At 43.1% G+C, this 14273-nt stretch overlaps 1 protein-coding gene across 12 annotated transcripts in view; it reads left to right on the top strand.

Moving 5' to 3' along the window:
* COQ8A (coenzyme Q8A) overlaps window positions 1–14273 on the top strand; it is a 56650-nt gene that overhangs the window by 34445 nt on the left and 7932 nt on the right. For all 12 annotated transcript variants that reach the window (XM_054061350.1, XM_054061352.1, XM_054061349.1 and 9 more), the window contains 5 exons: window positions 2707–2781; window positions 7633–7755; window positions 11925–12010; window positions 13033–13173; window positions 14053–14134. In XM_054061350.1, the coding sequence (XP_053917325.1) occupies window positions 2707–2781; window positions 7633–7755; window positions 11925–12010; window positions 13033–13173; window positions 14053–14134 (507 nt within the window). The remainder of the gene's footprint in view (window positions 1–2706; window positions 2782–7632; window positions 7756–11924; window positions 12011–13032; window positions 13174–14052; window positions 14135–14273) is intronic.

Genomic DNA, 14273 nt, shown 5'->3' with positions numbered 1-14273 from the left:
TACAGATTTCAGATTGCCATGTGAGTGACAAGTGTAGCTTTCTTCTGGTGAGCTGCTTAGAAAGCTAGTGGGAATTGATGCCTGCAGCTTGCAGCGTGTTCTGTGTGGCACTTCTGGTGTTTGACATGACTGAAACCAGGGTGTAGGCTGCTCCAGGGTAGAGTCTTACCCACCCGTGTGCTTAGCCGGCTAGGCAGAGCGGTAACAGCCCATTTAGTCTCCCATGTGTTTTGTTGAATCAGTTGCCTGTTTCTTAGCAATAGAAGGTTACATATGCTGCTGACCGGGTTTTTTTGCAGGCTTGACTGCTAGGAAGCAGCAAGCACTCAAGATGCGCTTCAGCCTGCACAGTGTCAAGAATATTATCTACCCTCCAGTTAACGTATATAGAGCAAGGTTACATGTGCCCTGAGATGTTCCCAGGTAGTTACTGAAGACTTGAAGTAGGAATTGTGCATTGCATTTTCATGTAATGCCCTGAGCTGCACTCTGATTCTGGTTTAAAGATGCTTGAAGCCTTTGTTTAAACTTCAGATCTTTAAACCTTAGCAACTTTATAACAGTAAAGTTGTTTATGCCTGTCTTTAGTTTATTTGAAATAGTCATTGACTAATGATCCGAGTTCATTTTCTAGCAATCCGGACACAGTGGAGCAGTGAGCAAATTCTAAGAAAGCCTACTGTAACAAACTTTTCTAGTGTCGTCTACAATATGGTTTAGTTTGGATGCTCAGCTGTGTACAGCCATGAGAGAGGAGGTGTGACACAAAATTGTTTGGAGTCTGATCTTGCTTACACTGATGCAAACCACAAACTGCTTTGAAGCTTGCTAGAACTTCAGCTTTATATCAGAAGACAAGGAAGAATGTGGTTCCTAGTGTTTTGTTTGCCTTTGAAGTGGCTTGTGTCTTAATGATGAAGAGAGATTAGAAACTGCAGATATGTTTTATTTTAAGTAGAGGCAGTAAATCTCAGTAGCGAATGTGCAGCCTTTAGAAGGAGATGCAATGTATTTAATTTGGAAGCAGTACTGCCAGACCTAGCTCTGATAATGACCAAGCTGAGTTCTGGTGGGGAGTGTTTCTTTCGAAGGGGATAAAAGTGGGTTCAAGGCCAACAAAAGTGTTCCCTGGGTGGTGTTCAGTCTAGAAAATCACCTTTTGTTGGCAAGGTATCTATCTTCACTGGCTTCCTGACCGACTTGATACTTTCTGCTCCAAGTTAGTCTCAGGTATAGGATCTGATCGGAGATGACATACTGTTTATGCTGTGTTTGAAAAGAATCTTTGTTTGCTTCTTTCCTGTGGCATCTAGGGATAGTTTTCTCATTTTTTTCAGCTAATAAAGTCTCTATTTCTGTTGCAAATGACTTGGTCAGTGGTCATGTGTGGCTTTGGTGTGCTATTGAAGACACTATTGGAGGGTCTGCACAAGTTACCTAGTAACAGCAGACTTCCTTACGCTTATATTTGGCATTTCAGTACTATTCCTCTCTAGGAGAACTTGAAGAAAATATGGAAAACTTACCAGAAATGTCCCAAAATTATTTCATTTTTTTTAGTGTAGGTATTACATTGTTAAAATCGTGGTGTTCTATGAAAGCTACATTTTTTCTGAATGTAGATTTCTGTATTGTTATATGCTCTTAAACGTTCACATGCAATGGAAAATGGTTATTCTGACAGTTAAATGGCATGAGAGTAGAGTTGCCTTGGAAGCAATCTTTGTGAAGGCCTTGTAATGTCACCGATGCTTCCTGTGCTCTGTGGTTCATCTCATACAGTCTTATTCTTTGACCATGTGCATGGAGCTGTTACTGAAGCAGATGTACTGTGCAAGTTTGAATTTTTATCCGTAGAGATGAGAGTGAAGTTAGTTAGCTGATGGAAGAGAGTAAAAATTCACTGTGCAAGATGAGATTTGACTTGTTTGTGGCCAGACCTCTTTACTTGAGACTAAAAAAGGAGGCTAAGCATGCATGTGCAGTAATGCAAGCAATGAGGGTAAGGCATGGTGGGATGGACCATTACTGGGAGGGAGCACCACTTGGTCTGATTGACCAACTTATTATACAGAAAAATAAATATTTTGAAATTATGAAGTCACTGTGACCTGACTTCAGGTAGTGTGGATTACTGCATGATTAGATCTGTCTCTTTGGTTTTTGTCAGGTTAGTGAGGCAAATAACGCTTCTTTTGTAGTTGTAGTTTAATCTGTGGCCGTGAGACAACACCCTAGAATTCCTTGCTTGCAAGGGAGATAGTGCATGTGGAGTGCTGTTGTTTGGTCTCATGGTCCTAACTGTCACTGTGCAGGGCTACTCCCTAGCAGTTCTCCTTGCAATCACAGGTTACAGCACTGCTTGGATAAGGTAGGACTGAGGAAAAATGTGTTTCTGTTCACATCATAGTCAATCAGTCTGTGGAAGACAAAGACAGATATGAAAAATGAACACAAATAAACCAGACTGGCCTAGCCTATGATACCTGGCTGGCACGGTGGGCTGAAGAAAGAAGTAGAGGAGGAAACTTTTGTCGAACTTGAAGATGACTTCATTGCAAAACCCAGGGTGTTCTAATCAAGCTGGCTTGCTGCTGTGTGTTTGACTGTGTGGCTTTAGGTTAACTACAAAGAATGCCTCTGTGTGTGGCTCAGAAGTTTTTTTTTTTTAATTCTGACTTAGATATTTTTCTTTGTATTTTAAAGGATTAGCTGTTGGTCTTGGCATTGGGGCATTGGCAGAAGTTGCAAAGAAGAGCCTTAGACCCGAGGAACGCAGTGGTAAGCACTTTCTACACCCTTATTCTCCACTCCTCATCTGCCTTGCCCCCAACACAGCTTACCTGCATTCAGAAGACTTTATTATTTGAAAGCTGGGATGGTGAGGCAGTCAGAATAACAGGGGGAATGTGGGTAGTTCATTTATTTTCAACATAATCCTTTTCCACCTCCAGATTCTTTTTCCATCTAAGTACACCACAACCTCACTATGCAGAAAGAAATCAGAGGTATATGCAAGTGAATGAGTTGATGCCAGCACAATTCCAACAACTTACTTTCCATGAGTTTGAATACTATCCCTGTGCCTGCTTGTGGACTGTCTTGGCCAAACATTTTTTTAAAAACTGTTTGTTGAAACTTCAAAAAAAAAAACCAAAACCCACTCCCAAAAACCTACTCCCGAGCCAAAAATCAGCACCCCAGCAGCTGAAACAGATTACTTGTTGCAGGGTGACAGGGGGTACGGGAGGAGTCGTGTGCCAGCCAGCATGCTACTTGTTAATGCTTGCATTTTTGTATTCCCTGACACTTTTCCCTTGTAATAAAGCAGTTGACTCTTTTAGACTATTTTCTTCTTGCTAAGGAAACTGTTATTTTCCTGTATAACTGTAACTTGGTGCCAGATGCCTGCTATATGGTCCGAGTCATACTTTGGGAAGAGTAATTTTGTCAACAAACCTTGATTAAAGAATAAGGCAATGAGAACTGGTGGCTTTGATGTTAGACAAGAGAGTTAGAAAATTACCTGGCTTTTATTTTTAGCTGTGTTGCTCTCATTCTTGCTTCTCCTCTGCTGCCACATCTCCTTAGATAAGAGCTTGGAGCAGTGGTTACACTGTAAAGGAGAAGGGTAGTGGGATTGAGAGTGGGCCAAGAGCAGCATGTACTGAAGTGAGGCAGAAAAAAGACTATTTCAGCCCTTGTACTTTCTTGGAGCTTCTTAGGCCAAGGACACAAGGGGAGTCTCCTGGTGGCTCAGCTGCAGCCTCTAGCTAGTGTCCTTGGATGTGTTTTCCACAGGGGTGGGGAAGGCTGCATGGATGAGAACTCCCTTCATGGGCTCTGCTCCTGCACAAATGCATGGCAGGGGATAGTACACTGTTTTGAGTCCAAGATCCCATTTTCTTACTGTTCTTCTGGCAGTACCAGCCTTAATTGTTCTTGTTCCCTTCATGCATGTACATATACATTGCTTTAAAAGTACCTTCATACCCCTTTCATTATTTCCGCTTGAGCCATTTGTGTCCAAGTTTTCTGGCTGCCAGCATCATAAGCTCAGGCTGAGACCTGTCTCTGTTCTGAGTGACATATTGTCCTGTTCTCTGGAAGCTGGAAGAGCATGTCTTTTCTCTTCCCACTGCTGCAATATTAATAGTAATTTCTTGGCACTTAAACAAGTGGGATGTGTATATGCCCAAAGGCATGCCTAAATTTCATGCTCTCACTGGCATTCAGGAGTTGATGGGAAAGAGACTTCTCTTGGTTATTTTCCTCTTGTCCTATCAGTACAAATGAAAGTGTCTTTAACTCTTTAAAATGGATCTAGAAGAACTGGTCCTTCAGTCACAAAATCGCAAGCAAGAAACTCCTGAGCTACGAGTGATCCCAGTGTCATGGCTTGCAATTCTTTCCATTGCTATTATCGAATGGAGGTACCACAAATGCCTACTTGCCTACAGGTTCACTAGCAACTGCACTAATGCTAATCTGTCTCTTCCTCCTCAGTTTCTCCATCCTTGTTTAGATAGAGTCCTTCTCTCTCTGTCTTGAATTGTCTATGTTTCCATAAACAATTAACTGCTTCTTAAGGGATTTATCCTAGAACAAAACAGTCTGATGCAAGAGTTTTAATTTCTCCCTTCTCCATGTGTCCTGAACATCTAATGTCCTGGACATAAATTCTTTCCACTACTGACTTTATGTGAATAGGTGCAGGTTTCTTTAAGTGCTTGAGGAGCAAATGTTGCCCTCTGAGTTCTTTATTAAAGTGGTTTAGTTAATTTTATTCTTTTTGGAAAGAGGATAGCTCTACTGGATTCCCAATGGGAGTTTTCTTGGTAGGCTGGTATAGCTAATTAAAAATAACATCCTCAGTACCTGGTTGATTTAATGGCAGTCTCTGTATTTAGAATGTTTATCTGAAGTGCAAGGCTGACATGGGATGGGAATGGAGGGTAGAATAAATTTCTGGGAACAAAAATGAAACGGTATCCAGATAAATAGCAGCCATTACTAATAAAGAGACTGTGGGTAGATGTTCAACTTGACCTGTACTGGGCTGTTCTACTTGGCACTGTGCAAATGCCAGACAAGGCAGAGCCTCTAAGGGCTGACTGATGGCCTGAGTATGAACGTAGTTGTTTTCTTGTGGAACGGAATAATGCAGTCTCCTTAGGTTTTCAGTCCTAAGCGCCTAGGCTATGTTCTTGACTCTTCACTTGCCCTAAAGTTTTTATGGTCCATGGCAGGTGGTCCTAAAAACAAATACACACAGAGTCCAGTGGCTAGTTCTCCATTTGACAATAGCAAAGGTGGTAGGAAAGCAGTGATGTAGCTGTGAGATGGCCACAGATTTGGAAGGGTTCATGGTGATTCTGGATTTGGAAAGGAAGACATGGGTCAAGCACTCCTGAGGATGTCTGCCTGTTGTAACTGCTGCCAAAGAACTGACAGGCTCCAGACACCATGACTGCAGGAGCTTTCATTTCTGAAGTCTCCTTGTTGCCACAGCTCGTTTAGATGTAGCATTTGTTTGCCTTTTTTTTTCTTTTCGTGATGTATGTAAAAAAAAAAAAACCACAACCAAACAACATTGTGAGTTTAAGATGGGAAGGAAATAATTTGCAGCATGAAAAGGTGTCTGCAGTGTTTGGGAGAAGACGTTAACTTACTGAAAACTGGCATATTTTTTTGTGAGCTTGGACTGGGTTTTATCCCCACTTCCTTTCCACCAAGTCTTGGAAGCCTATGTCCATTTTCTCTGTTTTTCTCTCTTCACTTTCCATTTACATAATGCTGCTTTCAAGTCACCTTCTTGTTCATGCCCATTTCTAGCAAAGCATGTAAACAAGCAACAGCTGATCATGTGCTGTGGGGCTGCCTGGTGACCAGGTAGTGCCCCTGAGGGCTTGACTTCAGTGAGAAGTGTGCCAGGAGAAGAGGGTGGGATGTGCCTGTGTTTGGCTCCTTCTCTGATAAGACTTTTTAAAATTGTCAGGGTCCATTGGCTTCTGGCAGTGACTAGCTTTATCCTTTATCCATCAACTAGCTTTATCCTGCTGCAGACTCAAAGGACGATGTTTGTGTGTGTAGGTGGTATGAAGGTAGATAAGTCTTTGACTTGGTAGTTTCCCTGGCTCCTGTGTGTCTGTATGTCAGAGCTTATACAAGGCTTCATTTGCCTCATTGCTAAGGACACAGAATTTTCCTGATGGGACAGGTAAGAGACAGAGATCTGTTAGATGGCTCCAAACATTCCACTCTTCAGAGCCTGCTTTCCAAAAAGCCACATCCTTCTGCCATGGGCAGCTCTACCTATTCAGCTTCTCAGATTCATTTCACTCTGGATCCAAAGCAAAAACATGCTCTGAGGATTGCTGTGTATAAGATGCAAATGAGCGACTTCTGAGCCCCTCCTGCTTCTCTGTATCCTGCTCTCAGGAACAGGATAGTTGTCCTGTGTACTCTCTCCTGGTGTTTTTATTCCTCTCTTCTTTTCACATACATTTTTCACATGTTGAGGATTTGGACAGAAAGATGATGTCCCACATGCACTGCCACCTTGCTGCTCCCACAAAACAGGTAAAGGAGGACTGAAGGGTTTGTCCTCTACTTGCACAGCCTCTATGTGCAGTCAGAACAAATGACTACACTGAGGTGTTCTTCTCTCTAAAGGCATCATCTTAGTAGCAAGCCACCCATAAGAATGTGGCGAGGAACACCATGCATGTATGAGGATGTAAAAGGGAAACAGGTTGGCAATCTTGACAAACAGGAATTAATTTCCTTTCCAGCATGACTGCCCGAGAAAAGCATGGTATTACAGATAAGAGCTCCTGCTGGGCTTCTACTGTGAAGACTGGCTCCAGCCTCCCTGGATTTGCCTAGCTTGGTTAATCTCATCAGAGATTTACAGTCTGCTGCTTTTTCAGAGTGCTATTTGCAGCTGTGGTGCTGTGGCATTGGGAGAGTTTGCTTTGCCTGTGCATTAGGAGACAGTAAATTTCAATTCAATTATGAAAGAATGTTATTGTGGACTTGAAGATGTTAAGGTTTTGTCTGTTCTCTACAGATCCTAGTGCACATTTTGGATGTGCAGTTGCACAGCAGTATGTGTTTATGAATATTCAGTGTTCTGGGCAAGATTGGGTATGAGAAAGGAGGTTTGGTACTGGGGTCAATGCCTGCTCCCACCCTAAGAAGTGCCAGCACATTCTCAGTCTATCAGGGTGCTGTCAAAGCTTTTGACAATTTCTCCTTGTTGTAGCTCACCCCTACTGCTGTTCCGTGGCTATGGCTATGCTAGGCCTATGTCATGGGACTTGAGAGACCTTATGTCGTGTTTTAGGCTGAGCTATCTGGCACAGCGAGTTCAAGCACCAACATCTGCCCAGGATCCTGGACTGTTTGCACAGTCTCTGTGGAGGGCTGTGCTGCTGTGACTTGCTGCTGTTAGCGCTCAAGCCAGCAACACTGAAGTAGCACGAGGTATGTATTCAGGTCCAATCCAAAACCCAGAGTTGCAGAGAAGGCACCAAGTGTAGTCCTAGGCTGATTTCTCTGGGGAAGAGCAAATCAGTTGAACTTGGACTAATACGATGGATTAAGCTCACATATAATTTCTCTCCTCAGGAAAAAAAGCAGTGATGGATTCCAGTCCATTCCTGTCAGAAGCCAATGCAGAAAGAATTGTGAGAACCTTGTGCAAAGTCCGGGGAGCAGCACTGAAGCTGGGACAGATGTTAAGCATTCAGGGTAAGTGTTAGCATAGTTCCTCAGCTGTCCTCCTTGGCAGTGCTGCCAGGTTGATTCCTTGTGATACATGGTCAGCTGTCTGGAATCAGCGTCAAGTGAGTGCGGGGAGACTAGGCAAGTGTTTTTCCCATGTGAGAGCAGTGACAGAGATATGTTTGATTCAATTCAGTGTAATTCCAGCATGAAATAACTAGACATATGCACTACATACCACCACTTTCCCTGTCCCCTGTCAGGCAAACAAGTGAAATTGGTTGAAAATAAGGTGAAGCTCTCTGAATTTTAATGTTTGTTTTAAAAGCAGTTGTTGAGAAGCACAGCTTTACCACACTCTGTACACAGGTATCCTGCTTAGAAAGAAGGAAGATGACAACAAGAACATGATCCTGTGCTTTGTTCTCCGAAAGTGGTCAATGTTGTGTCCATATCCACAGCTGTCTTCCATTATAGCATGTTTATGGCTTTATACTTCATTGACACTGAAGCTTTTCTGGAAAGCCCGATAATCTTAGTAGGTATAAAACACTTGTTTTCATCTTGAGGAGACTTCAAATGGGTACTTACTCCATCAGGCTCTGAAGTCAGTGATCACAGGTGAAAGCATGACTGACATCTGTGTCTGCACTGAACTGTCAGATTACCCTGGAAGATAGTGGGTGTGCTGAATTCAGACCTTATGTGGACCTCTCTACTTCACCTTTCTACCCATATTGATAGGAAAAGGAAGAACCAGCTAAAAATGGCTGTTATGCATTTGTCTGGAAATAGCTTTCAAGGTGTTACTGAAACTGAGTCAGTGTCTGAGCGTTTGAAGTACTCGGCTTGCTTGGCTTGTGCCAGTTTTTATAGACGTTGAGTAATGAGACTGGATCTAGTATTATCTTAACCAAGACCAGCTCCCTGTTCCAGAGAGTCCTGATTGTGGCATTATATAGTTCTTTGTTTGCTCATCACTTCTTTTAGGCATGTGCTGGACTGATGGCAATGTTAACAAAGGTAGGTGGGAAGCAGCAGCTGCTTTGTCAAAGGCTGCTACCCATATGCTGTTTTCCTACCCTGTAGAAACAGCCAGGTGACAATGACTGGTGGCTCACAGTGCATATCCAGCAGGAGCTCTTGTGCTCCTTGCTTTCTGTGGCCAGTGCCCTTGGTATGTGGGATGAGTGCACCACGTCTGGAAACTGGCTCTGAATTTAACTTGTTTGTTATAGGTGGGGATTAATTTAAAATTCTAAAGACACTTCTGAGCTGCACTAGATATGTGCCTAGAGCCTGATCACAGCTGCCCTAGGCTTGATGTGAGTGAAAGGTCAGCTCTGAGGAGCAGAAATTCTCTGCACTTGTCACTTGCCTGCTGTCTCCTAATGTTACTGAGTTCTGGCAGAAGTGTAAAACACGTGCTGATTGACTTCACTTGGGTGTCAAGAACATAAAGGCCTTTCGCAACCCCAGTGGCGCTGCCCAGCCCTCATTTGACCTTGTGACAAGTGTGTGGAGTGCTGCAATGCCTGGTGAGAGCGTATGCCCCTGGTAGGCCTGTGGAGGGACAGTTGTGGTGAAATAGATAGATGTTGATAGATGCTTCCAACAGCATAGAATATCTGGTTATCGGTCTGGCTATTTAGACAGGAGAGCTTTGTACAACTCTTCATGGGCTTTTCTGTGGTCTGGTGAATTTGAATTGGTGACTTCTATTAACAGGGGTGTGTGCTAATTGAACTGAGGGGCTTTGTGTTGCTTTGTCCAGATGCAGCTGATCATCTGTGAGTTAAACTACCCTGAAGTTATAAAGCAGTGCCCTTAAAATCCCTGACGTCTGCTTCTGGGAGCTGATGCATTTGTTAGGGACCCATGTGCCTGAAAGCCTTGTACAGAAAGGATGCCAAGGGCCCAGAATCATCCTGTGTTCTGGTGTGTGTGCTCTGGAAGATACTAGAAAGGCAGCTGCATTTGCCAGTTGATAGTGCAAGCCTTGGCTCTTGCTTTGTGTTTCATTCCAGTAGGACCTCATCAATTTACCACAAAGGTGTATAATCTTGTTCATCAGTATATTATAGGCCTCATTTTGTCAGAGTTGCCTCCACATCATGACTTAGATTTAATGTTGCTGCTGAGTTTCGGTACAGTCAGTCTGGACTTGCAGGTTTCTTGTCTGTTTGGCATTGTGCTAATGAACACAACAGTGGTGGTCAAGCAGCTCCAGTTAAGAATGCCCCCTCAGAGTAAAGGTTGAAATACCTTGCCAGTATTTTGGATGCCAGCAAGAAGCAAAATAACAGAAGTTCTTATAATAGAAGTTGTTATAAATGCCTGTGGCAGACTCTGATATCTTAAGACAAATGGCTTCTTGGGAGCAGGAATCGCTTTCAGTGAGGTCCCTTCTTTTTGAACAGTCATCCTATGAGGAGTGAGTTATTGTATTGCAGTATGGTGGCTAATACTTTCACATGCTGCCCAGGGAGGTGGTCGAGTCGCCTTCCCTGGAGGTGTTTAAGGAACTGGTGGATTAGGGACATGGTTTAGTGCTTAGGGACATGGTTTAAGAGAGCGTTATGAATGGTTGGACTCTATGATCCAGTGGGTCCTTTCCAACCTGATAATTCTATGCCCCTGAGAATAGTTTTTATAATATTTGGAGGCTTCATGGAGGTACACCATTGATGATGATAGAGCAGAAATTTCTTTCAGGGTTTGGAATGCACACACAAATGCAACATCAAGCCTTCTTGCAGGGTTAATGTGACAGTGGGAGTCTAACTGTTCCTGCAAAGCTTGTTAATCTCTGACTTGCAGCAACAGAATGGGAACTTCTCTTAAACTGCTGTTGATTCTACAGTGGGCTTCAGTTAGTACTTTTAAATGCTGCTTATGGCTCTGACGGGAATTTCTAAACAACGCTGAGTGTTAATGTGATGTCTCTGCATTATGTATCTTTTTCTTGCCATTCCTTACCACCCCTCTTTACAGGACACTGTCCTTAAGGTAGCCGTTTGTTTCTTGTTTCCTAGGATAAGCTTAGGGTTGTATGTTTATCTGTAAATGCAAAGGAATGATACATTTTTATTTGAATGTCACAAGCACATGTGCAGGTTGAGTTGTCAAGGTTAAGGCTGTTAGCCTGGACTTTTTTCCACTGTTGGGAAAGCAGCAGATAAATCCTTCCATAAGAAATGAAAAAGTTTGCTAGAACTGGTGGTTTTTCTTTGGGCTGTTGTACAATAGAAGCCTTTGTTCAAAGGAGAGGACTAATATTTCAAGATACCGTTTCTCTTTTTTATGAGTTTAAATATTTGCTTGCCTAAACCTTTTTGAGCCAAAAGTAAGTTATTTTTTCTTCTGCCCAGTTGTAGCTGCTTTCCGTTTGGGTACTTGTTTAGAGTAGCAGATGGTGAATCTAAAAGTTCAGTACTTGTGCAAGTAGTGTTTTATCATTGCACAGTTTTCTAGAGAAGCTACTGCCTCTTAGTGTGGTTTAATCCAGTTCATTTTATGAACCTGAGGGTTCATAAAATTGCAGTGACTCTCTGGAGCATTCCTTCTGTGACCTGTGTTTCCATGACACAGTGGCCTCTTGTAGACCTGAATGTTGTACTGCTGTCAACGAGAAGATGGACTGGTGGGTGACAGAGGCTTGTGCAGAGCACTCTGCTCTTGAGTTTGTGCAACCTGCCATCACACCAAAAGCCTCTGCTGTGTGGAGCTGCCCACTGCTCTCTGCCCTGCCACTGGACGAAGCCAGGGAGCACAGTGACAGCTGTATAAATGTTTCTCAGCATGCTGTCTAGTGTATTCATGCTTTTTATCTTCCTTGGTCTGCAGAAACTTTCTCCTGCTGCAGCAAGAGGGTAGATTAGGATATGTTTGGGTAATATGCTTTTTTTTTTTTTTTTTTTTTTTTTTGCAAGAGTGAAAAGGAAGGAGGAGGATTTTTTTCCCCCTTTGTTTTACTACTCGTACAAAAGGCTTCTATTTGGCTCATTTCTAAAGGTGTTACTTCTGGGTATGGAGAATTTCTGAACTAGAATTATTTCAAAGACCTTCACTGTGATATGCCTAGGGGCAGGACAGCTTGGCTTGTCTGAGTGCAGGTGCATGTTTGTTTGTGCGCTGAAGAGGAACTGGAGAATGCAGTGCCTGCACTGACTACCATGTACTTTTTCCCTTGGTAGATGATGCCTTCATCAACCCCCATCTTCAGAGGATTTTTGAGCGTGTACGTCAGAGTGCTGACTTCATGCCGATAAAGCAGATGATGGTGAGGAATATTCCTTCCTGCTTATCAGGGGAGAACGGACAATAACAGAATAAATATCACCAGTGGCATATGCCAGTGAGGGAGGTCGATGAGGATTTTTGAGAGTATTCTTTCAATACTGGTGCGTATTTTCAATTGTGGGTAATATCTGATTCCTTCTCTGTGTCCTGCCTTTCCTCCAAAACAGTGAAGCCCAGGTCTAGACAGAGTGAAAAATGTGGGATTTTTTGTGTCTTGAGACTATGATGATGGAACAGGATGTTGCATACAGATTTGATTATAAGGTCTTGTTGAATGTAGCTTCCTCTTCAGTTTCCTCTCTCTTGTCTTTCTCATGGATGTTAAGTTTCTAGAAGTGCCTGCGTCCTGATTTAGAAACAGACTTACAAGGCTTAGTCTGATGGAAAATTAACAGCAACTTTATCCTTGCTGTTTTTGGTTAAATCTATGAAGAAGAGGCAGTGAAGCAAATGTAAGTTTACTTTCCTCAATGTACTTTCTCTCATTTTCTCTGTAAGATGTGGAAGGTGATGCAAAGGGAGTTGCCAGCACTACTTATCTTCTGAAAGACTCTGAACAGAGCCAGAACTTAAATATGGCAGTCTGGCAATTTAGCAAAAAAAGCTGTTAAAGCAGGCTGTAATATTTAATCATTGATTGGCAGCATAATGAAAGAGGAGAAACATCTAAATCCAGATTCTGTAAGATAGTAAGTGGCACCAAAAGAGTGGACTTGCTAAGGCTGTAGTATTTGTGCTCAAGATTTCTGTCCTTTAGGCCAGAGCAACAGAACCTCACACAGGTCTGATTGGCATCTGTTTAGTGCTGGGGGAGTACTCCTGGCTGGACCACTCCTTGTAGTGGTGTGCAGTGGTGAGGAACAGAGGACAATCTAGAAAGCAGGGTATAGGTACTCAGAGCTACTATAGGCCATGTTAGTCACCTTAGAGGAACACAATTTCCAATAGCAAAATTCTCAAGTCTTTCCTTCCCATACCCTGATGCTTTCTTTTTATTTGTAGAAAACTCTGAATAATGATCTTGGCCCCAACTGGAAGGATAAGCTGGAGTCCTTTGAAGAACGTCCCTTTGCTGCTGCTTCAATTGGTCAGGTTCACCTGGCACGCTTGAAAAATGGGAAAGAAATTGCCATGAAAATCCAGGTGGGCTTTACAGACCAGCCTTGTCTCTTGCTAGTGCCCCACGAAAGGGTGGGGGAGCTGCATGAGTGTGTTTACAACTAGACAGATGAGTAATGTTTTAATGCAGATGAAAATTTCAGTCCAGCAATATCCTACCTAGTGCAAGCAGAGGGGAAGGACAAAAGGTTTTGCAGCTTGAGCCTGCCTCTGTCTCCAGGTGAGCAGGTGGTGTCTCACAGGTATGTCACTGCAGGAAGGGGATAATGGTGAGGGACCGATTGTACTATTAGGGCTATGTGTGTGTTCTACCTGCTCCATAGGTCGGTCCTCTCTGGGATATGCACATGCCATGTTCCCCTTTCTAGCCACAACCTAAAGCTTGAAGAAGTTCTAAGTGACAAGCAGACACCGAGTATTGAGCATTCTGACGAGGCAGGTACATATTCAGCAACTCATACTAAAGCTGTCAGCAACTTCAAGCAGTTTTTTTCTAATAGAATTGAGTTCTGGTGCTGAAATTCCTTGTACAGTGTGATTTATAATCCAAAAGAATGAAGTCCCTTGCTGACTGGGCAGGGTACCAGGAAAAGTTGATCATCTGGTTCATGTAAAGTGGAGAGATTTTAGAAATAGTATGGAAGAGTCCCTGTCAGAGGACCTTAAACATGCCATTCGGTTGCGAAGAGCTGCATCTTTGCCTCTGTCCCTTGTTTTAGATGCTGGGCTTTAAATAAGGTTTTAGAGTTGGGATGTGTGGCTTGGGTGTGCCCTGGTTCCTTGCCAGGCTGTCAGTGACTGTGTTCTGAGGGTCACTGGGTGCTGAGCTGGAAGGTGGTTTTATCTTACTCTGTACAGCTGGGTCATCTAATCATAACACTGACCTCTCATTCTGTCTTGCAGTACCCTGGAGTCGCCCAGAGCATCAACAGTGATGTTAACAACCTGATGACTGTCCTGAGCATGAGCAATATTCTCCCCGAAGGTAGAAATGTCTGGTGCATGTTAAGTTCTGCCAACCCATTTCAAGCAGTGCATTCCATACTTCTCTCATAGACTGGAGGGAGGTAACAGCCTCAAAGAAAAGTGAAAATTACATAGTGCAAGTTATGAAATTTACATGA

This window comes from Cuculus canorus, chromosome 3 (genome assembly GCF_017976375.1).
Source record: "Cuculus canorus isolate bCucCan1 chromosome 3, bCucCan1.pri, whole genome shotgun sequence".
Taxonomy (NCBI): domain Eukaryota; kingdom Metazoa; phylum Chordata; class Aves; order Cuculiformes; family Cuculidae; genus Cuculus; species Cuculus canorus.
This window is presented reverse-complemented; position numbering and strand designations above follow the sequence as displayed.